Source organism: Austrofundulus limnaeus, unplaced genomic scaffold, assembly GCF_001266775.1.
Source record: "Austrofundulus limnaeus strain Quisiro unplaced genomic scaffold, Austrofundulus_limnaeus-1.0 Scaffold736, whole genome shotgun sequence".
In the NCBI taxonomy this organism is placed as follows: Eukaryota; Metazoa; Chordata; class Actinopteri; order Cyprinodontiformes; family Rivulidae; genus Austrofundulus; species Austrofundulus limnaeus.
In genome coordinates, this window is record NW_013953138.1 from 102261 (window position 1) to 124024 (window position 21764).

General features: G+C 38.9%; 1 protein-coding gene across 1 annotated transcript in view; it reads left to right on the top strand.

The window, feature by feature from the left end:
• Positions 1 to 21764, top strand: part of LOC106532229 (protein argonaute-3) — a gene marked incomplete in the record, with an annotated part of 59177 nt that extends 37413 nt beyond the window's left edge. The window contains 17 exon segments of the mRNA XM_014028250.1: positions 199 to 315; positions 428 to 636; positions 1403 to 1539; positions 2985 to 3119; positions 3263 to 3350; positions 3624 to 3771; positions 3991 to 4110; positions 6128 to 6250; positions 8811 to 8944; positions 9315 to 9499; positions 9614 to 9773; positions 9915 to 10005; positions 10113 to 10307; positions 10993 to 11127; positions 12773 to 12874; positions 13077 to 13276; positions 14474 to 21764. Of these exon segments, the coding sequence (XP_013883704.1) occupies positions 199 to 315; positions 428 to 636; positions 1403 to 1539; positions 2985 to 3119; positions 3263 to 3350; positions 3624 to 3771; positions 3991 to 4110; positions 6128 to 6250; positions 8811 to 8944; positions 9315 to 9499; positions 9614 to 9773; positions 9915 to 10005; positions 10113 to 10307; positions 10993 to 11127; positions 12773 to 12874; positions 13077 to 13276; positions 14474 to 14582 (2388 nt within the window).

Here is a 21764-nt window from a genome sequence, read left to right on the forward strand (position 1 = left end):
AAACAAAATATTTTTTATTTTATTTTCCTTTAGTTTTTTGTTTATGTGGCTGTATATCTAGAACAACATTTTCTACTAAACAAAATGAAAAATTGCATGCACAATCTTAACGTTGCATTGCTTCGGGCCTCACGGTTCTGATGCAGTAATGAACTCTGTAACAAAGATTTGTTGTTTCTGCTCACGTCGTGCAGGGAGGTGGTTGACTCCATGGTGCAGCACTTCAAGGTGACAATCTTTGGAGATCGCAGGCCAGTTTATGATGGAAAGAAGAGTTTGTACACAGCCAACCCACTGCCTGTGGCACCCACAGGGGTAAGACTAAAAAAAAGTCACGTAATGCAAAGATTTAAGTGTTAAGAACAATAGACTTAGAATCAACCAAACCATGAAACCCACCCTCAATCTTTTCTGTGTTACATCTCAGGTGGACCTTGACGTCACTCTTCCAGGCGAGGGYGGGAAAGATCGTCCCTTCAAAGTCTCCATCAAGTTTGTGTCTCTGGTCAGCTGGCACATGCTCCACGAGGTGCTGACCGGCCGCAGCATGCCCGAACCCCTCGAGCTGGACAAGCCCATCAGCACCAACCCCGTTCACGCAGTAGACGTGGTGCTCCGACACCTCCCTTCCATGAAGTGAGTTGTGGTGTTTTATTTTTTTCATCTAGACCTCTGGGTTCTCTCTAATCCCTTTTTTTTATTTGTCCACGATTAAAGAATTCACTTTAACACATCACTAACCCACTTTGAATAGATTTTCAGCACCTTTTAATTCAATATGTAGACTTAAACCAATAAACACGATCCCTCAAATACACAGAGTAAATACCGTATTTGTGTTTTCATAGCGGCACCAGTATCAGCACTCTGATCCAAACGGAAATCAAACACGTCTTTTATGGGCTCTCATAAAACACCACACCGTCCTCCACTCAATATCACTTTCCCGAGGCTCAGAAAAGACGCAGCCAAACACAACATTGTCTGAGCTGTAATGAAAATCTCTTTCAGAGGATTATTAAAAGGTGCTTTTTATCAACACCTTTCATTTAGTTCTGCTCACAGGTGCTGTAGGCTTGGTATTACGTTGGCATCCTGACAGACTGTCGGCGTATAATTCAGTGTAAAAGTTGCCGTGTTATCAATGCATCTTTTGTGCAGGGTAATAAAAGGTTGACTAAAGGTTGAGGCAATCTGTCGAATCACTGTTGTAGAAGATAAGTGACACCTGTTCAACACATTGTGACCTACATTCTCAAGTCAGGATGTCATTTTACTGTTATTTCCTGTCACATTTGGTTCTCATCCTCATCTTTTTGTCTTTTATATTTATGACTTTTAATTTTCTAACACTTTTTAATCTCTTAGCCTTTTTTAAAGCTTAATTCTCCTCTCCATTCAGGTACACTCCAGTTGGTCGTTCGTTTTTCTCAGCTCCTGAGGGTTACGACCACCCTCTGGGAGGCGGGAGGGAGGTTTGGTTTGGTTTTCACCAGTCTGTGCGTCCTGCCATGTGGAAGATGATGCTAAACATTGATGGTGAGAGACGAATTCTGCTGTTCTTTGTTCTGAAAGTATTCGTTCCCTGCTTCCTAAAACACTGCGTGATTTTGAACATTTTGAATAAAGCTTTTCATATTTAGAAATGATCAAATATTCACAGGAACCAGAAATGGGATTTTTCTTGTCTGTTGATGCACAGAAATGGATTTTACTGTTCCTCTCACAGCTGGGGAAATGAGATTTTAATTATTGAACAGATACATTAGAATGACATGGAGACTCTTTGCTATTAAGTATTTTTTCTCCCAAAGATATACTTTTGATATATTTGTTCAGAATGGAATCAGATCTCCACTTGCTGTTAATTTTACAATAATGTTTGTGGGAAAATATTGGCCAGAATTCAGCTAATCTCATTTTTCTATATACTTCTCTGTTAATTTCTTAAATTGTAATTGTGCGAGAAGCAGTCTGGAAGAGAAATGTTTTTATACTTGTTCGGTCCAAGTGCTGGTTTTGGATCCTGTGACGAACTTAGCACCAGTTGTCTCCGTTTCAGCCACCAACGCACTGAACCCAGGCCCAAAAAAACAAAMAAAAAAAAAACTGATTGTACAGCAGCACCAAATCTGTGCAGCACCAGATCAAAGAGCTGGTTATGTTAAAGGTTAGGGGTGGRATTTAAGACTAAATAAAACTTTGAGCGCTGAGTTTAAAAATTGATTGTTTTCCAGTCCGGGACAGCTTTAAATAAAGAGCCGGAATGTTGGAACGTGGTTTCTTGGCTAAATGCGAACTGTTGGTGTGTGTGTGTGTGTGTGTGTGTGTGTGTGTGTGTGTGCGTGTGTGCGCGCATGCATACTTTTGCCTGGATGACTGAGGTTGGTGGGGTCAGCAAAGCTATGTGGGGCATTTCCTTGATACAGCTTTTGTACTGGTCTGTTTTTGAGTCTTTGCCAAGACTTTCTTTTTAAATTTTCTCTTTCTTATTTTCCTGCTCTCTCATCAKTTATTTATCAATTGGCTACCTCAAATCTCTTGTCTGCGTTCCATCATCAAGTAGAGCTGGTGTAGAAACTGGAGTCTAGTGTTTGCAAATCATTCAGTAAGGTTTGAGTATTAGAAAATTTATTTAAATGAGCTTTTGTGCCAGTTATACAAAAATTCTGCATCTCATTTGCATTGTAATGAAAAGTATGTATATTTATTTGTGTGTGTGTATTTATTCCACTTAGTACAACAAAATCTGAAACACAATTACAAACAGCAAACTGAGTGGAAAAAGGAGCAGGAATGTGTAATCACAAAGAAATTCAACTGTTTTAATGTGCGCGTCAGGCACCTTTTACATGCAAAGCGAGAACTAGGGGTGTCCTGATAAGTTTTTTTTACCATTATTTCTCTTGCAGATGTTTCCAATGCAGCTCGACAGCAGATCTTTTTCTCTTAAGTAATTCTTGATCCTATTTTTTGYCTTCCAGTCTCTGCCACAGCTTTCTACAAAGCCCAGCCAGTGATCCAGTTCATGTGTGAAGTTCTGGATATCCACAACATCGACGAGCAGCCTCGCCCTCTCACAGACTCTCATCGGGTCAAATTCACCAAAGAAATCAAAGGTGAAGCAGGGGATGTGTGTGCGAACTGGGGTTGAACTTGCTTTAACGTTCGTGTGAAGAGGGGCGGGTTTGAGCTAGATTAGCTTGAGCACACGCCACAGACCTTTTCCATGTTACTACAACGCTTTGGTAATATTCTCCAGGTTTAAAGGTGGAGGTGACACACTGTGGAACGATGCGGAGGAAGTATCGTGTTTGCAACGTGACCCGCCGGCCTGCCAGCCATCAAACGTGAGTCAGCCTCGTGGTGTGGAAGAAAACAGGAGACTCTGGGCAGMACGTGGGTTTGGGAGGGGACGCAGGGAACACGAACCAAAAAGAAGCCAATCCAACACCAAGAATAACTGCCTACTCATCGGGCAATWATGCAGTCAACATTAGTCATCTATTACTGAATGAATTATTTTGCAGCAGCTGATGTTGTGTTCAAATATTCTGAGCTTGTTTAATTAAAATACRAAGTTATCAGTTCCGATAAACTGGTGTCATTTTTGCTTTTCTCAGGTTCCCTCTGCAGTTGGAGAATGGTCAGACTGTAGAACGTACAGTAGCCCAGTATTTCAGGGAAAAGTACAACCTGCAGCTCAAATACCCACATTTGCCCTGTCTACAGGTGGGCCAGGAGCAAAAGCATACCTACCTGCCTCTGGAGGTGAGAGAAAACAAACTTTTTTTAGTCCACTCRGTAATCACGTCGGACTTTAATAATTTAATAGCATCATTTACTTTGTAATGATTACAGTTTTTTTGTGTTAAATGTCAAAAATGGGAAATAAAGCAGCTGCTGGAACATTGAWAAGATGAGCCTTCTGGAAGTCCCTCCCCGACTAAATAATAAATTTAAATGCTGCTCCCTTTTTATTTATTTCAGGTGTGTAACATCGTAGCTGGTCAACGGTGCATTAAAAAGCTGACAGATAATCAGACCTCCACAATGATYAAAGCCACAGCTCGCTCTGCACCTGACCGGCAAGAGGAGATCAGCAGGCTGGTGAGTTTTCAGTCACTGCCTTTTTAAGTCGAAAGTTTCTTTTTGAACTGATGCATCCTTTAAAATGKAAATTTTATTGTCGAATAAGAAAAGCTAATATCTGAGGTCAAAGGCTACAATTAGTGGAAACTAAATTGAAGACAAAAACAATCTGTGTGAACAGAAACTCTTTGTGCTTTAAAGTTACCATTGAACAGAAATGCAGTGAGAATATAGAATCTTTAAAGGGATCCCCGATTAGTTGTAACATTAGACTTTATTTAATCAACATATGTTTTAACTGTAAAATAAAGACTGTAAAATACTGTAGGATGTTTAGTTTTTCTAATTTTTAAACTAAAAGTTTAAAAATATATTACACGGACGGGGCCGTTTTATTTACACGCAAAGCATTCTGGGTAAATGATGACGTGGATAGGTCCTCGGTGCGAGGCTGCTAGCGAGCTATATCCACCCTGAAGGTTAATCTTGGACAATATCTGATGATCGACTCTTTTAAATGAAACCAGAGAGCGTTGACAGAGAGGAGAAGGTAGAAATGACTCAGCCTGTAACTGAAAATATGGATGGAGGACCTCAGTTTAGCTTGTTTGTCGCGCTAGCGCTGAGCTAATACATATAAGGCAATATAGCGTCAGTGCTAGCACAAAGGCTAACAGACTAAGCTGAGGTTCTTCTTCCATGAAGCAGCTCTGTTGTCCTCCATCCATATTTTCAGTTACAGGCTGAGTCATTTCTACCTTCTCCTCTCTGTCAACGCTCTCTGGATTCATTTAAAAGAGTCGATCATCAGATATTGTCCAAGATTAACCTTCAGGGTGGATATAGCTCGCTAGCAGCCTCACACCGATGACCTATCCATGTCATCATTTACCCAGAATGCTTTGCATGTAAATAAAATGGCTTCATCCATGTTAAAGAATATATTTTAAAATTTACAAAACTAAACAGCTACAGTATTTTTATGGTCTTAATTTTACAGTTAAAATATATGTTTATCAAATAAAGTCTAAAGTTACAACTAATCGGGGATCCCTTCAAAATGAAGCTGTCACTTTTATGGGAAGTTCATTCTCTCAAAGTTTTGACGCCGTGCTGCTCCTGATTTTATTAAAAGACTAATTTAATAATCACCTCACCTCTCATTTTATGTTTTTGTTTTTTAATACCAGAGGCATGTCTTTGTGCTTTTCTATCACACTAGGCAATTACAGTGCAAATCTGCCCACGGACAAAAAAACAGCCTCATTCCAAATGGCTTTTAATACAAATCTCCTACAGTGTCTGCAGCATTTGTTTATAGAAAGTGAAAAACGGCCTGCCTCTGGCTCCAATGAGATTAGCTATACACATTTAATGTGTCGTTAGCTTATTTAACCATGTCCCTCGAGCTGTTGTCTAAGAAGCAAAATGATTGGAGTTCAGTACAACAAATCMTGATAAACATGACYGTGTTTCCATGCACCGCTGGCTGGATGGCATGGTTGAAGCATGAACCGATAAGTTGTGCCTGTCACAACTACGTAATAAATTCTGTATTACATTTGGATATCCTAATAGAGTTTCAATAAGGTCCTGAAGACTGGTATTATGTTTCACAACTTTTCCATCCTTACTCGTCTTCACAATACAAAATATGGAATTACAAGTTCTATTAATATTATTACTGCTGGGCGTGTTAACGCAGCCCACATTTAACAGCCATAATTTTTTAATGCACATTATATTTAAATACAGTATCTCCGTTCACTGGCTATAAACACACAAACCTGGTATGAGGCTGATCGGCATGAAGGGGGAAAAAAAAAGTAAAACAGTTTTTGAGCTCTAATTATTATATAATCAGACAGTCATGCTGACTTTACACTTATTACAAATAAGCATGCAAAAGCATGTTTAGTGTTCAAACATATGAATGGAGGAATAACAAGCTTCTTAATTTAAACAAAATAATCCGCAGTTAGTTGAAAAAGGAAACGTCAGATGTTTTAAGATTTCTGCCTCCTCCTCTTCGCAGGTGCGCAGTGCCAACTATGAAGCCGACCCGTTTGTCCAAGAGTTCCAGTTTAAAGTGCGCGACGAGATGGCCCACGTGACGGGGCGAGTGCTACCCGCCCCCATGCTGCAGTACGGCGGCAGGGTGAGCACTGAGCACTTTATGGTACCCTTCTTTTAAATCACGCCCATTCTCTCTGTTTGTCTGACACGCTTTCCCCTTCTGTTTATGTGGGGGACTAACACACTGGCTTCTGTTTGTAATTCAGAGTTTAATTATTTAATTATTTGTCTTTTTTGACTTGTATTATAAATCTTGTTAATATAACCTTTTTTTTTTTTTACGTTTCCAAAAGAATAAAGTGTAGGTGCTAAAGTTGTTTTAGAATATCTTTTTTTAAATGACTAAATTGTAATTGCTTAACTTTTCTGTAAGAAATAGATTTACTTTATAAAAAAAATCGAGGCAGCTTATTGACACTAAACTAGTTTTAACTAGAGAAATCGCATTTCCTGTGAAAATGCATGCTGAAAATGTAAGCTGAAAGCTGCTGAAATTGAGCTGAAAATATTTAATAGGAAAATGTGAGMTCACTTTGAAAAACTGAAAGAAGCAAAAAAGCCTAACTTTGCAGAAAAACAGTAAAAAGAAGCACAAATGTAGTTGAAAACAGAACAGCTAGAAGCTAAGAGCTAAAATAGCTGAATATAGCTGAAAAATTCTGTAAGAAGCATAAATAGCACTAGGGAGCTGTAAAAAAATATTAAAAGTAGAAAAAGGCAGAATAATAGCTAAAGTGGCATAATGTAGCTAAAATTAGCATAAAATGAGCTAAAGGTAGCAGCCACAATTTGAAATTRGCACCCAGTTGAAATAGTTATAGTTGAAAAATAACTAAAACAGAAAAAGGCATAAAATTACATAAAAATGATAATTCGTAGTAAAACTAGACATGGGTTTTTACGATGTAAAAACAAGTGTGCATTGCCATGTAGCRTGTCATTGCAGCATGGCTTTGCCTGCAGCAGTGGACTTGCAGAATKAACTGTGACCAAGTTCAAATGTGTTTTCTATAYCARTTTGTGCCTGTCAAGTCAGCAGGTGTTTGCAATTATGGTAATTGTGTGATAATATGAAGTTTGTAGTGATTTTTTTGTTAAAGTTGCTGTAGCTGGGTTTTGAACCCAGATCTCCCACATGAAAGCCCATAGAGTTAACCATTAGACCATTGGAGCTGTGGCAGATGGTTCTGCCWAGGGTTGGCTTGTATTTGTGCAGAAAGAGGCCACATTGCCAATGCAATTGTTGACGCTTAACTGCATAATATTACAACAATAGAGTAATATTAGGACAAGATTTTTGTAAAACGTCAAAATACAATCATATTAGTATTGTAATCACTGAACTACTGAGTTTAAATATTATTAAACTATGGTTCAGTACTGAGTATATACAGCAAGGTATTGGACCAATACAAGGCTCCATTGACTGCCATTATATGATTTTAAACATTAATATTTCAAAAAGTCATTATTTGGCACAGGAGCTTTACAGATATAAATTAAAATGGCAGCTCTAGGACAAAGTATGCAGGAGGAGAAGAGTGCCAAAGTGGAGATGACTTGGATGGGAAACGAGTCACAATAGTGTGGCAATGCACACTGATAACTAAAACAGCTGAAATTTTCAGTAAAACAGCTAAAAAGTAGCTGGAAATTATTTAATTAGCATAAGGAGCACAAGTTTGCTAACCTTAGCTGAAAAAAGTTGCAATAGCTACAAACATGTGTATTTAGCTTATAAAATCTAACCTTAGCTAATAGCAGCTAAACATTAGCTAAAATTTCAGCAAATACTTGAATATAGCAGAAAGCATCTCCAAGAAGCATAAATAGCACAAAGTAACAGAAAAAGGCAGAAAAAAGTAGAAAAATCAGAAGAATAGAAAGAAGTAGAATTTTAGCTGAAACAGCAGAAAAAAGCTAAAATTAGGCAAAAAAAGTAGCTAAAATTAGCACAAGGAATTAAAAAAAAGAGCATAACCAGAACAAAATGTGTAAGGTGCTGATTTAAAAACATTTTACATTATTTCAAGGATGTTGAAAACAGCTCCATTCATTTTCAGTGGCTAAAAAAATATAAATAGCTGAAATACTAAAAGTCATAGCACCCCTCACATGAATGAGCTGAACGTTTTGTTATAKGAACTGCTGAAATAGCGCAAAAATTGTGGAACGAGTTGGATGCCGAAAAACATACGGATGAAAAAAATKATTTCAATTGTGTGAATGCGATGAAGCATTCACACAATTAATGCTTAAAGCAGCTTTAAATATTTTTACTCAGTATTTAAACTGTAAAGTAGCTATTTACAAAATACACCTTACCTGCTTTATTGCATCCCAGCTAAGATATAAGATGTAGTATTATATTAAAACTTTAAAAGTAGTAGTTGTCTCTGTCTTGTAGAAACTCACACATGCATGTTTTGTTTCTTTTGTTTTTATGTCCAAGAGTGAATTCATGTGCAGACGGGTGGGGAGAATGCAGAATGCATGGTCGTTTGTGTGTTWGTTTGTTTTTTACTTCTGACTGAGGTTGCGTTTGTGCTTCTGATTGTTTAAGCGCAAGTGCTGTGAGCGCGAGTTCTGTTTGTGCTTGTGCGATCTTCAGTACGTATGCTGAGACTGTGATGTTGTTCCAGAACCGCACTGTAGCCACACCCAGCCACGGGGTGTGGGACATGAGGGGCAAGCAGTTCCACACTGGGGTGGAGATCAAGATGTGGGCTATTGCCTGCTTCGCCACACAGAGGCAGTGTCGGGAAGAAATTCTCAAGTGAGATTTTTTCTTTCGATGTGACACCCAGTGTAAAAAAGAAAAAAACAACAACAAAAAAAAAAAAGAAACTTACCGCAGTCATTTGAATATATTAGTTAGTTCCACCTAATTTATCTGTTTTTCTTATCAATATCTACACTGCAGATCTGGTTTTATGATCATATAGTCAGTGAGACAACTAACAGATCATTTGAAGTTTGAAACACTGCAAGAGCACTTAAAATTTCTAAGTCCTCCAAAATATTTGTTTGAGGAAATGACATCAATGTGATTATTATTATATTACTATTATATGTGAATATCATTACTGTATGGATTATTGTGTTATTAAATTAAGTCCTTTTACTCGCTTTCGTCACTTATACAGGGGTTTCACAGACCAGCTGCGTAAAATCTCAAAGGATGCTGGGATGCCCATCCAAGGCCAGCCATGCTTCTGTAAATACGCCCAGGGAGCCGACAGCGTGGAGCCCATGTTCAGACACCTAAAGAACACCTATGCCGGACTACAACTCATCATCGTCATCCTGCCCGGGAAAACTCCAGTCTATGGTTAGAAAACGGCTCAGCCGCTAACATGTTTTAGTCCAGAGGTGCACTTCCAGCTGTGCAAAAACAAATAATAAAAATAAAAAAATTAAATTGTCTTTGGTGACACCTCTATAGCGGAGGTGAAACGAGTGGGAGACACTCTGCTCGGCATGGCGACCCAGTGTGTTCAGGTGAAGAATGTAGTGAAGACGTCGCCTCAGACGCTCTCCAACCTCTGCCTCAAGATCAACGTAAAGCTGGGAGGCATAAACAACATCCTGGTGCCTCATCAAAGGCAAGTCCTCTAACTCTTCTTAGTTTACTTTATCGTATGCATTTGAAATGTTTCTACAATATGTTTTTAATCAGTTTTTAAGAGCGTTAATCATTATACAGTTTGTTTCCACTCCTCCTAATGCCAATTCTTAATCCTCAGACCGTCAGTGTTTCAGCAGCCAGTTATCTTCCTGGGAGCAGATGTCACACATCCACCAGCTGGAGACGGGAAGAAGCCTTCAATTGCAGCGGTCAGTTTAATCTATAACTCACAACACTGACATTGCAACATTTTTACCTTTTTTTTCCTTCTGATTCATCATCGTTGCCCCTTCTCCTCTTCATTTATCTCTTCCAGGTGGTCGGCAGCATGGACGCCCACCCCAGCAGGTACTGTGCCACTGTGCGTGTCCAGAGACCCAGGCAGGAGGTTATCCAGGACCTGGCCTCTATGGTGCGGGAGCTGCTCATCCAGTTCTACAAATCAACCCGCTACAAGCCGACCAGGATCATTTTCTACAGGGACGGAGTTTCAGAAGGCCAGTTCAGACAGGTTTGCTGCCGTTTCTCCCTTTAAAAATAAAGCTTTACTGTTACTCAGCAGGTGAATTAAACACCAGGTTACTGTCAAAGTTATGTTGTCAAAATGAGCTCAGGTTTGAAAATGTAGTGTTGAAAATGTTTGAATATTTACATTTTATTTAATGTTTTATTTTCTTAGAAATGTAGTTTTTTGATGCAAAGCTAAAGCTTTTATATTAAAAGAATGATTGTGAGATGAGGTTTCTTAAGTATTCCTAACAGTTAATTAGGTCCAGTAGTAGGAACACTACTGTTGATTTGCTAGACGTTTAGTGGTTTTTGTAACCCTGCAGTGCCAAATGTCTGAGACAGTAACAGAAGCTGCTACATTAATTGGGTCCTGCCACAGCTTTAGTGTTTGTGCTTGAATTGTGTGTAAWATAATCAGCTGTTTATATTATGATAAAAGCTAAACTCTTTGTTGGAATAAGTGTGTACAGCAACCTCTAGTGGTACATTTCTATCATTTGCAGAAATGAACTGAAAGCTGATCACATTCCCTTTTTGTTATTAGTTTTTCATATGCAGTGAAGTGTTTGTTGTGTACTTYTACACCAGTTATTTGAACTTCTAAGAATGAATTTACACAGTTTCATTTAATTGTTTTATTTTYCCCCTCATAAATACCTCATGCAGAGTTTTCTCTTCTAACTCAGGTGCTGTACTATGAGCTGCTGGCTATCCGTGAGGCCTGTATCAGCCTGGAGAAGGAGTACCAGCCAGGCATTACCTACATTGTTGTGCAAAAACGCCACCATACACGCCTCTTCTGCGCCGACCGCAACGAGAGAGTAAGTTACCAAYGCACGTGCTCAAAAGAGGAGGGAGCGGGGCACGGAGAAAAACCCTGCAGAGCTCTTTGAATAGAACAAAAATAATTGTTCCTATTAAACTTGGTCAATATTGCTTTTATGCCTCCGCTCCTGTGAAAGCATTAAAAGCAGTTTTGTATTTTCATGGTTTGCTGTCCGTCCASTTCTTGTGTGAAGCAATTATGCAAAGAAAATGTCTGCATTTTTGGCTGAAGTTTTCCATTTCACTCAAGGATGTACTGTGATTTTACAAAAATGTAAAATAAACACAGCTTTGGTCTTTTAAAGTTACTTTTTGAAAACGTGAGAAAGCTTTACACAAATATAGAGGATGATGTCATTTGCTTTTTTATTACAAATGAGTAGTAGGGCTGTGTATTGGCAAGAATTTGGTGATGCAATACATATCATAACAGAGGGGTCACGATACGATATATCCCGATATATTGCGATACTGTAAGCAAGGCAATACATTGCGATATATTGCGATTTTTTTTGTCCAAAAAATTCTATTAAATAAAAACCTCTTACTGAAAAAAAAAGCTAATGTTTACTTACAATGCTTACATTGTCTCCTACAATGCTAATGCTACCCTTACTCTCTGGCGCTCAAGAGGTAGAGGAGCCAAATGGCTGGCTCACTGCTGCCAACTAGTGGTCAGAGGCTGAACTACAACATAAAAATGAACAGTTGGCAAGAAGGTCGACATTTTAAACCTTAATTAAAAATCGATACAGGGCTTTAGAATATCGATACAGTATTGGGAAATGAAATATCGCGATATTTCAGTGTATCGATATTTTCTTACACCCCTACAAATGAGAGCCAACAAGTGTTGCTTTAGAGCTAATGATGGGTGTTGTGGTTTAACTGATGTTACCTCTGCATTATCAGATGTTTGATGATGTAATTAAACTGAGCAGAGTTGAAGAGCCACTGCAATGTGCTGATACATCCCTGAATTTTGTAATGCCATATGTGCATTTTACTATATGAAGGGATTTATGKGTAACAATAAAAAATGTTTATATTGTCAAACGTTTTCAGGATTTGATTTATGCCTGATTTAGAGAATCAGTTCAGAATCAGTTCATTTATCATGAATGTGAAGAAACTGAAAACTTGCCAGTTGCTRAAGTTGTACAAGGAGATCGTTCTAGTTTATGCTCTTTATTAGCACAATAAGTACTGAAAATGGTYGTCTTTATTTACCCTTTTTGTAGATAATTGGACTGTTACCCCTCCTAACCTGTGTAATTGCATTCGATTTAAGCATTAGGCCCAACCCAGACCAATAGCTCTGAAGGGGCACTCAGTGTCTCCTGAGTAAGACCAACTCAGTAATAACCTGATTTTTTTTCCACAGGCATTTTCGTGCAGAGCACTAAGCTCTCAAGGGCTTTATGAATATAATTGGCTGTTTTGGGAAGAACGGGATGAGCATTTTTAATGGTTGCGCCATCATTTTTTAAAAATTTTATTGGTAGAATTTTTACATTTTTTATCATATAGTGCTTTAAAAGTTTTTCTGTTTGTTTGCTTGTTTGCATGCTTTTATTTATTTATTTATTTTATTTACCTGGCTGTATTATGGACTAACTGTTATGATCTTTGCTGTGTAAGGTTGGACGCAGTGGAAACATTCCTGCTGGTACTACTGTGGATACGGACATCACACACCCCTACGAGTTTGATTTTTACCTCTGCAGTCACGCTGGAATACAGGTTAGAACATCTTATTTAAATTTCCTTATATTCACAATCTGCTGCCATTTTGTCACATACTTTTCAAAAAAAATAATAATAATAATTTGAGTGCCTGTCTGGTTTGTTCCAACTACCACAAATCTTTCTTCTTGTTTTAAGATGAGGTCATTTGACCTAATCACTTCTCTTGTCAACGCACCGTTTGTCTCTTCGTCCTCAGGGCACCAGTCGGCCCTCCCACTACCATGTACTGTGGGATGACAATTGTTTTACTGCTGACGAGTTCCAGCTGCTCACCTACCAGTTGTGCCACACCTATGTGCGCTGTACCCGCTCAGTTTCCATCCCTGCACCTGCCTACTACGCCCACCTGGTGGCCTTCCGTGCCCGCTACCATTTGGTGGACAAAGAGCATGACAGGTAAAAAATAAAATGAAATTGCCCAGCTTTGTTTTTCAGCTCTGGATGTTAGATCCGTGTACTTTTTTGGTCATTTTGATTTTCGGTTTAAAAACTGGTGGGTGTTCTAGTTTAACACTGTAATGACAACTCAACGTTGTCCTTGGTAAACCTGCTATGGCTTTAAGTTCTTCACCATGGACCTAATTTCCTTCTGGGATCAAAGTATTTTTGAATTGACCTCTTGGAGAAAGGTTTTGTGTACTAAAACCACCAGACGCTCCAGGGAATTGTTTGAATCAGATGACACCTGTTGATGAAAAAAAAAGTAAAATTAGTCATTATTTATTGCCTGGTTATAAAGTTAAATGTGCTTATTTATCCTGTTATCAGACCATTTTAAGATGGAGCTAGGTAAATATTTTTTAAAGAAAATAGCTTGACTAGCTATATTATACGGAGCCCGCGAGGGGACATGGGGGGATTTTTTTTCCTTTGCGTTCCCACGCAATACTATTGCGTTACCTTGCAAAATTGTTTTGTGTTCCCACGCAAAAGATTATTTTGTATGTGAACTGAATTTAATCAGACTTTTATTTTGAAATATCCGGTTACCAAAAYAGGATGTATCGCCACAAGTTCGTGAAATTGATATTGATGTTGCGTGGCTGCACTGTGTTAAAATATCGGCATATGACATACTTCCATGCGTAGCTGTGATATATTCATTCTGAAGCTGAATTAAAGCARTAGGCTAACTCGCTAATGGTGAACATGTGAGTTTGTTAATAAACCRGCAGGCACAACAGTGATAAATGATTTTTGCGAGGGAACGCCAAAGGTATTGCGAGGTAATGCAATACTTTTGCGTTGAAACGCAAAAAGTAAAATAATCCCCCATGTCCCCTCGAGGGCTCAGTAATATTAAAACAATACTGTCGGAGGTTGGATTTAAAAAAAAAAAAAAGGCAAAAATTATTAGCGAACAATTTGTTTATTTACAGACAACCACCTGTTAATGTTATTTAACTATATTCATCTTAAATGATCTGATAATGATGACGTTTAATTTTTGGTTTAAGAAAAATAAAACGATGGACCATTTTCTCATTTTTGGAGTATAAAATGAAAATGGAAATAACATAATAACCATCTGTTTTTCAGTATTTGTTTTGAATAAAGTCTGTTTGCTACAACCGGTCATTTTTCTGTCCGCAGCGCTGAAGGCAGTCATGTTTCTGGTCAGAGTAACGGTCGTGATCCCCAGGCGCTGGCCAAAGCTGTTCAGATTCACCACGACACTCTGAGGACCATGTACTTCGCCTGAGTGAACAACCACCACCTTCTTCAAACATTACCCCCTTTAACACACACACAAACACACAAACACAAAAACAGCCATGCACGTCTGGCTCGCCAGTCAAGAAGTTCTCACAGGTGCATGTCCCCCCCCCACACACACACACAACATGCCTAGTCAATGTGGACCTGACACTGTGCAGAGGATAGCAGGGAGGAGCGAGGGGAGAAGGCACCCCCCCACACTGGACTGAGGATGCAATCGCTGCTTTAAAAACAAACAGGACAGAAACTCAGCACTATTATGCAATATTAAACCAGCCAACTAGTTTATTTCCTCTCTTATTAGGCCCCTTTTTAATRTCCCCTCCTGTTTTTTTTTTCCCCTCCCGTTTGTCTCCTAAAGGTGTTTTTATCTTTGTTTCTTTTTACGTTTCCCCTCCTCTGGCGTGGACCTTTTTTTAATAGTTTATTCTGCTCTTTTTGCCATTTCTAGTACCTCAAGTCRGTTTGAGCAGCAGCACTTTTACATTCTTTCTATTTTACTGTAGTTTGTTGAAATTCCCCAACCTTTTGAAACTTCAGTCRTCTTGGAGTACAGTTTTACAGACCGCAGGTCCTCCCACGTTGCCACTTTTTTTTTCTCTTTCCTTTTGTCACTTCTCATTAGTTTCTTGTTTGAGACAAATATTTTTGAGCACACTGCCATCTGTTGGCGACGAGGTATAAATGCCCCCCCCTGAAGTCACAAGTCAAACCAGTCGGTTGTCTTGTTTGAACTGGTGCAGTTTATATTGGCTGATATATCAATTGCTGAAATGCAACCATCTATGGGGTATGTTTTAAGTGTAAACACTGTTTTTAATCTAGTTGTTTCTTCATTATGTGAAATGTTTTATGATTTTACCTTTTTTTTAATGACTTTATTATGTAAAGCTTTTTGTTTTTATAATCTCAGCAATCATCATCCATTCATTTCCCTCAGTGCTTTCTTTTACATTTCCCTTTTGTGTTCGAGACTGGGGATAAATTAGGTTTAGATAATTAGATTAACGGTGTCAACGGTTTCCTTTTAGTGCAATAATCAGTTGGGCGAAGGGACGAGGATTTTAGGGGACTTGAACGACTCGTAGCAGTTAAATATTTCATTAGTTTCCTCACGAGGACAAATGTTTTGCCACTTCTTCTTTTTTTTTTTGCATTTCTTTTCTGTGAGTCAAACGAGCAGCACATTTATTATTTTTTTTTACCTTTTCCTTACTGTTAGGTTAAAATGTTGCAACAGTTTCAGTGATTTGTGTTTTTTACTTGAACTGAAGGATTTAATGCTCCCCTGTGGTTTCAGACTATGTTTGACCTTTCGAACTCCTGTTCAATAGTTTTTCACCTGACGACATCAGAGTGGAGTATTAAGGCCATAATGACGTAGTATTCAAGTGCCTGGCAGAAAGCTTTGATTGTCTAAAGTTGTTTCCCTGATCAAAAGTTATACTCCAACATATAAGCAGGATTTTTTTTGAAGCAAGAACGTTTTCACCTGATGCCTCTCATTCTTATCATCCATCTACTGACTATACATCTCATTCAGATGTCCTATAGATCAAAGTGTGTATTCTAAATGCCTGTAACATGAGTGTTGGCTTTGCTTCGGAGCGTTTTTATTATTTTTTTGCCTAATTACAAAGACATGAATCCAGCTGCTACATTGTGTTTATGGGGGGGAATACAAGTAGACTAGGCTTAATGGGCATGGAGTTTAGCCAGTTCATTCRGTAACATTTTTCACTTAATAGAAATTACAAGTCCACAAAACGGTGAAATTCCTGCCCATGTAACTAGCCGTGAATCGGGACTTGCTTCAAAGCGCGGCAGAGGAGTCGAGCGGAYGACGGGACAGCTACAGCAGAAATATGACTTTTACGTCGCTCGTGCCTTATCGGCGTCAAAAAGAAAACCCAAGAGACCAAACGGAGGTGGCTCGCTGCGGGATCGGCRCGTGCGCGCCACACCTCCCTTCTGCTTGTTGGCTTGAAAAGCGTCGTGCRGAAAGAGGTTTCGGTTCGCTTTTCTCCTCTGCTGACGACCTGGAGCTTGTTGGGGGTGTGTGTGTGTGTAGGGGGGTGTTTTTAAGAAAGTTATCTGCACTAAAAGAAGCATGTGTTTCTGGACTGAACACAGGCATGGTGCTACTCTAAGACATTGAGCTGAGCCTCTGTATAAGAGACTATGAGCAGGTAAAGGTAATGAAAAAACAAACATTTAACCTCACTAACGGAGGGACRGGAGAGGGTGCTTCAGAAACATTTAGATTTATAAGTTTTATACCTTTTTAGTAAGATTAGCGWAGGTGCATGATTTTAATTTGGTTTAGATCAGCGTTGAGAGTTTTTATTCGGTACAGCAGCTGGTGTTTGATTGGACGGTGGGGTTTAAAGAAGGCTCCTGCCTCTGTTGSATTTGACTGCCTTCCACTGTGGATGCCAGTGGGTTTGAGCCTTTGTTGTTTCACTAGTATCTGAAAGCCTTTTTAAAAAGCCAGAATAAAAATATATTTGTACATTTTAAGTTATGTAATGCACACCACTTATTTTTGCTAACAGGAAAAAAATGTAATCTAATTATCAATCTTAGTAATAAATGTATCATGAGAAGTAATAGTTAAAAAAATAACAAAGTTTTATTATTGCAACTGACTGTTGACTTGTTCCTGTGTCAGTGTATAATGTATAGTATCCTGTATGTGTGAACAGTGGTGGGCTTGTTGGACCTAGTGACGTGTGTTTGGACTCATCCTGTTATTGATAGGAGATGAGGACTTAACCCACCTCTTTCTTTGATGTTAAAAAAAAAAGGTCTCGCAAGATGCTTAATACTTATTTCTCCTACTGTTAATGTTCATGCAGTTGGAAGTTGTAGAGGAGACGGGGTTTGCATATGAAAGTCTTTGCTTTACATCCTGTTGTGACGACAAAAARCGGAGAACAGAAGACGAGTCGGTTCTGTCGATGCTGTTCTCCTGAATGTTCTCGGTTCTCCTCTGACTGGTGCTGATGCCTGCTCCTTAATGTGGCGAGGTGGAGTGGGAAAGATTAGGCAAGTTTTTTTTTTTTTTTTTTTTTTGAAGGTTTCAGTAATCCATTTCAAAGACACGTGATCAAAGAACAACTCGGCAACGTGCGCTAGTCCTCCGTTGCTTTTTGCGTTAAATCCTTCGGGAGGATTTGCTTCACATTGCGACCTCTGTTTCTTTTACCGACCTCCGTRTTTTAGCCACTTCCAAGAGCACACAAATTCAGAGCCTTGGCCTCGAGGTAAATCTGCTGTGTGACAAAGCCAATAATCTTATTCGGCTTCTAAAAATTTACTCCCCTGTGCCAGAGGATTACATTCCATGGCCGCACAATTTCAAGCAATCCCCCTACAAGGTGTAGGAAAGGTAAGAGCTGAAGGACAGTTTAGTGGGTTCTCTGATTTAAGTGCRTCAGTGTTTTGGCAAGAAGTGAAGCTGATCAGTGGAAGCTTTTAAATGAATATATGGGGTTGATTGATTCACTATCTTTGCTGTCTGAAACAGATGTTCAGGTTGTGGAAACACATGTTTACATAGCAGCTGCGTTTGCCTGTATTTGAAAATGTCTTCAGCTTTTCTTAGGTCATTTCTTGCATCTATTTGCTAACAAAAGCAAGAGCCTTTTGGCCAGTGGAAGTAAACCTTTTTTTTTTTGATTGGTTATCTTTCTTTTCTTCAATTAATTTGCGTTGATAGCAAAGAGAAACTCTTGATTTTCATCTGCTTCTTTTATTAAAATGCCTTGTCATATTTGATTAAAATAATAAGGTACACTAATTTCAAATTTGCAAACACTGCACACCGACTCGCTGAAGAAAATTGTCAAATTGATTGCACAAGGTCAGTGTCTCAATTTGTTTTGTTTTTTTTGTTTTTTTATTGAAGTAAGGTGCTTTACAGTTACAGTAATCAGTCTTACGGATTTTTATTTTTATTTTATTTTATTTTTTTTTGTGGAGGGAAGCGAAGGAGCGAGGAAAAAGTCCACAGAGAAAGTGCCTTTCCTCTTGATGGTGCTGTATAATGAAAGTAAAAATGTAAAATCAAAGAAATAAGAATTCCTCAGTGCAGGATGGGCTGCATTTTACACAAACTCACTTGTTTATTTTTTAGAGATGGCAATGCAAACGTGTATTTTGTGTAATTTAGACTGCAAGCCTACATAGATGTAGAATAATATGCCAAGTGTATGGTGTTGATTGAGCTATCGCTTTTTAAAAATGTTTTTTTTTTTAAGTGCGTTTAGTGTATTGGACCAGTGGTTTGTTGGTACAGTGGATTGTGGATCTGGGTGGGTTTACAGGGATGGAGCATGGTGGGCATRTTTGACACAGGGACGGCGTGACCCCTCCCCCCTCGCCATCCCACATTTGACAAACACAGCACAGCACTTTAAAAGACTGCCACTCTCACTCAGACACACAGCCAAGAGGTTTCGAACCCTGTTTCTTCATTTCTCCACTTCTCTATCCAAGAAGAGGAGATCCAGACCTCAGCGTAAATAAGTCGACGGGGTGTACGCAACCAAACTTTGCAGTCGGCCATCAAACGTGTGCCTCATGCTCTTCTGTCGTCGACCTGGACCTGCTCTGTTGCCACTCTTGTCACAGCCAGAGCACGGGTATCAGAGCAGGATTAGTTTGTACCTTTTCAAGATGTTTCAGGGCTACAAAATATTGAAGCAGCTTTGAAGCCTGGACCTTTTTTTTTTTTTTTTGATACGGTGCACACTCGCAACGACAAAAACAATTTTTAACTTTTCTCTCGCTTTACGACAGCAAATCTGTTTCAAAACGAAATGAATTTCAGTCGAGACTTTTAATCTGTTTCATGTTAGTAACCTYACATTTAATATACTGACATAAAAATAACCGGTCCAGTGTCAGTACTGATCCCCAGCCTTAGTAGCAGTCCATGGCAATAGTTCCCATCGTAGTGCAATGCCCTGCCGTGCGTCTTGTCCCTGATGGAGGGAATATGTCCCCAGCGGTATCTTGTCCTGAGCCGATATGCTGTCGACTAAAAACACTGAGGACCGTCTGTAGTTCWGTGGGTACCTTTTCAGTCCGGAGGGTTGAAATCCTTTCTTTTACAAGAAATCTCAAAACACTGCACCTCACTTACCTTGGTATGCTGCATATGTTATACTACATGAAAGAAAACTGCAAATTGCTTTTATTACATATAATGCTTGAGTAATGCCTGATTGCGATATTCTTATACAGTAACTAATTTAGAGTCAAAATAGGTATAACTGTAAAAAAAAAATATATATATATATATTCTGTTTTTGTCTTAACACTTATCCAATTTTGAAATATTGTTCTTGAGCCGACTTTTATTGTCCTATTTAAATGTGTTGTTCTTTGAGTATATATATATGAAATATAAGCGGATTATTTTATGGTGTATTTATTGAGAGTACGTCGAAGCGGCCTGGAGTCTCTGCATCGTTTTTGCAGCATGGTGGGGGCGGAGCAAGGAGGAAGAGGCCCGTGTTAAGCCCCTCCTCCTACTTCATGTTGATGCCTTATTCTCTTAGACATGCAAGCACAACAATACAGTGGGGATATTCGGGGTTTGAGGGGTGTAAGAGCGTGGATTTGACTTGTTGCACAGTCGTACGTCTGGCTCTGATACAGTATRTACAGGTCAACTCTCATCCTCGATGTTTTTTTCCCCCTCATTTTCTTTACCCTTTCCACTTTGGTTTAACCACGTGAGRGGGTCAAACTCCCCACATGCTGCAGCTCATCTCTGACGAAGGGAACCATTTGTGAACCACGCTGACCTGAGTGTCGAAAAGCTGACTTTTCATCCCAAGCTGCTAATTGGTACGTTAGCCATGTAAATTCCCCGAGCCAGTACAGGACAAGTGGAGGGTGGAAGAAAGGAAAGAAAGTTGTTGGAACGGCAAATATTTTTTTAATTATTATTATTTTTTTATTTTCTCTTTTGAGTAGGCTTAGCTTCTTTTCCTCAGAGTTTGTCTCCTTTTTTTTTTWAAAGTTTTACCTTTCTTGTGCCAGAACATTTTTACAACAGGAACAGGTCTCATTCCGCAGGAGAAGACATGCCTCAGCCTTAAGTGTGTTCTTACACAACAAGTCAGAATTCTCTGTGACCTTGCAAAGCCTTTGTTGGGTGGCCTACCAAGAAACCTAGCCTATTGTACTTGATCTGTCCTGACTCCTAACTGGCATCCTCATCTCTTCTCACTTCTCATGTAAACCACTATCATTGTTGGAGAACTTTGTGACAAAGTGTAAACTGTTAAATGTTGCTCCATCTCATCTGTTTTAATGTAAAAAAAAAAAAAAACAGGTCTGGGTCAAACGGCGTTTGGAAACCATCGGTCTAGTTGTTTTTCACACACAGTTTGACCTGGACTTTAATAGAACCCACAAGGTTCCTCAGAGTGCTGGATTACAGAGACCTGTGCCTGTAATAAGAACCAAGAATGAATTGTGTTGTGATAATTTTTTTTTCATGCTCTTGTTTTTACTGTTGGTTGTCCTTCAGCCCATCAGACGATCAGAGACATGGACCTTTTTGAGTGTTGTCAAACATGTTCCAAAGCGAAAAGACCCTTTGACCTTTTTTTGTGAACCAAATAGTTTTTGGTCTATAAATGTTTAACAATATGTTTACTCCCATGGCCCACGTAATTTTTTATTTTTTAATTATATTTTTTAATTTTATTTTTTTGTATTTGCATTCCAGCAGATTTCAAACCAAATACTGCAGAAGAGATTAGGCTCCWGATGCCGATAGTTCACACAAAATGCTTTGATGGCAGATAAACAGTGGCCAAGGATTTGAAACACTTTGTGTTCTGATTGTTCAAAAAAAAAAAAAAGAAAAACAGTTTTCCTTCATTGTAGCAATCTAAAGATCATGGGCTCTGATACTTCTGAGCGAGGCACCAGCAAACAGACGTAAACGTTGAGCAGTCAACACAAACTGATCCATGTCTCAGTATTTAGCAAAGGCTCTGTTGTACCAACAGCTCTATTCCTTTCAGTTTTAAATGTCTTTCTTTTGTAACTCTCCTATAGTTTGTTGGCCTTTTTAGTGTTGCTTTGCTTCAGTTTGAAGTGTATCTTTGACTAATACTTGCAATAAAATGCTTTGCTTTAC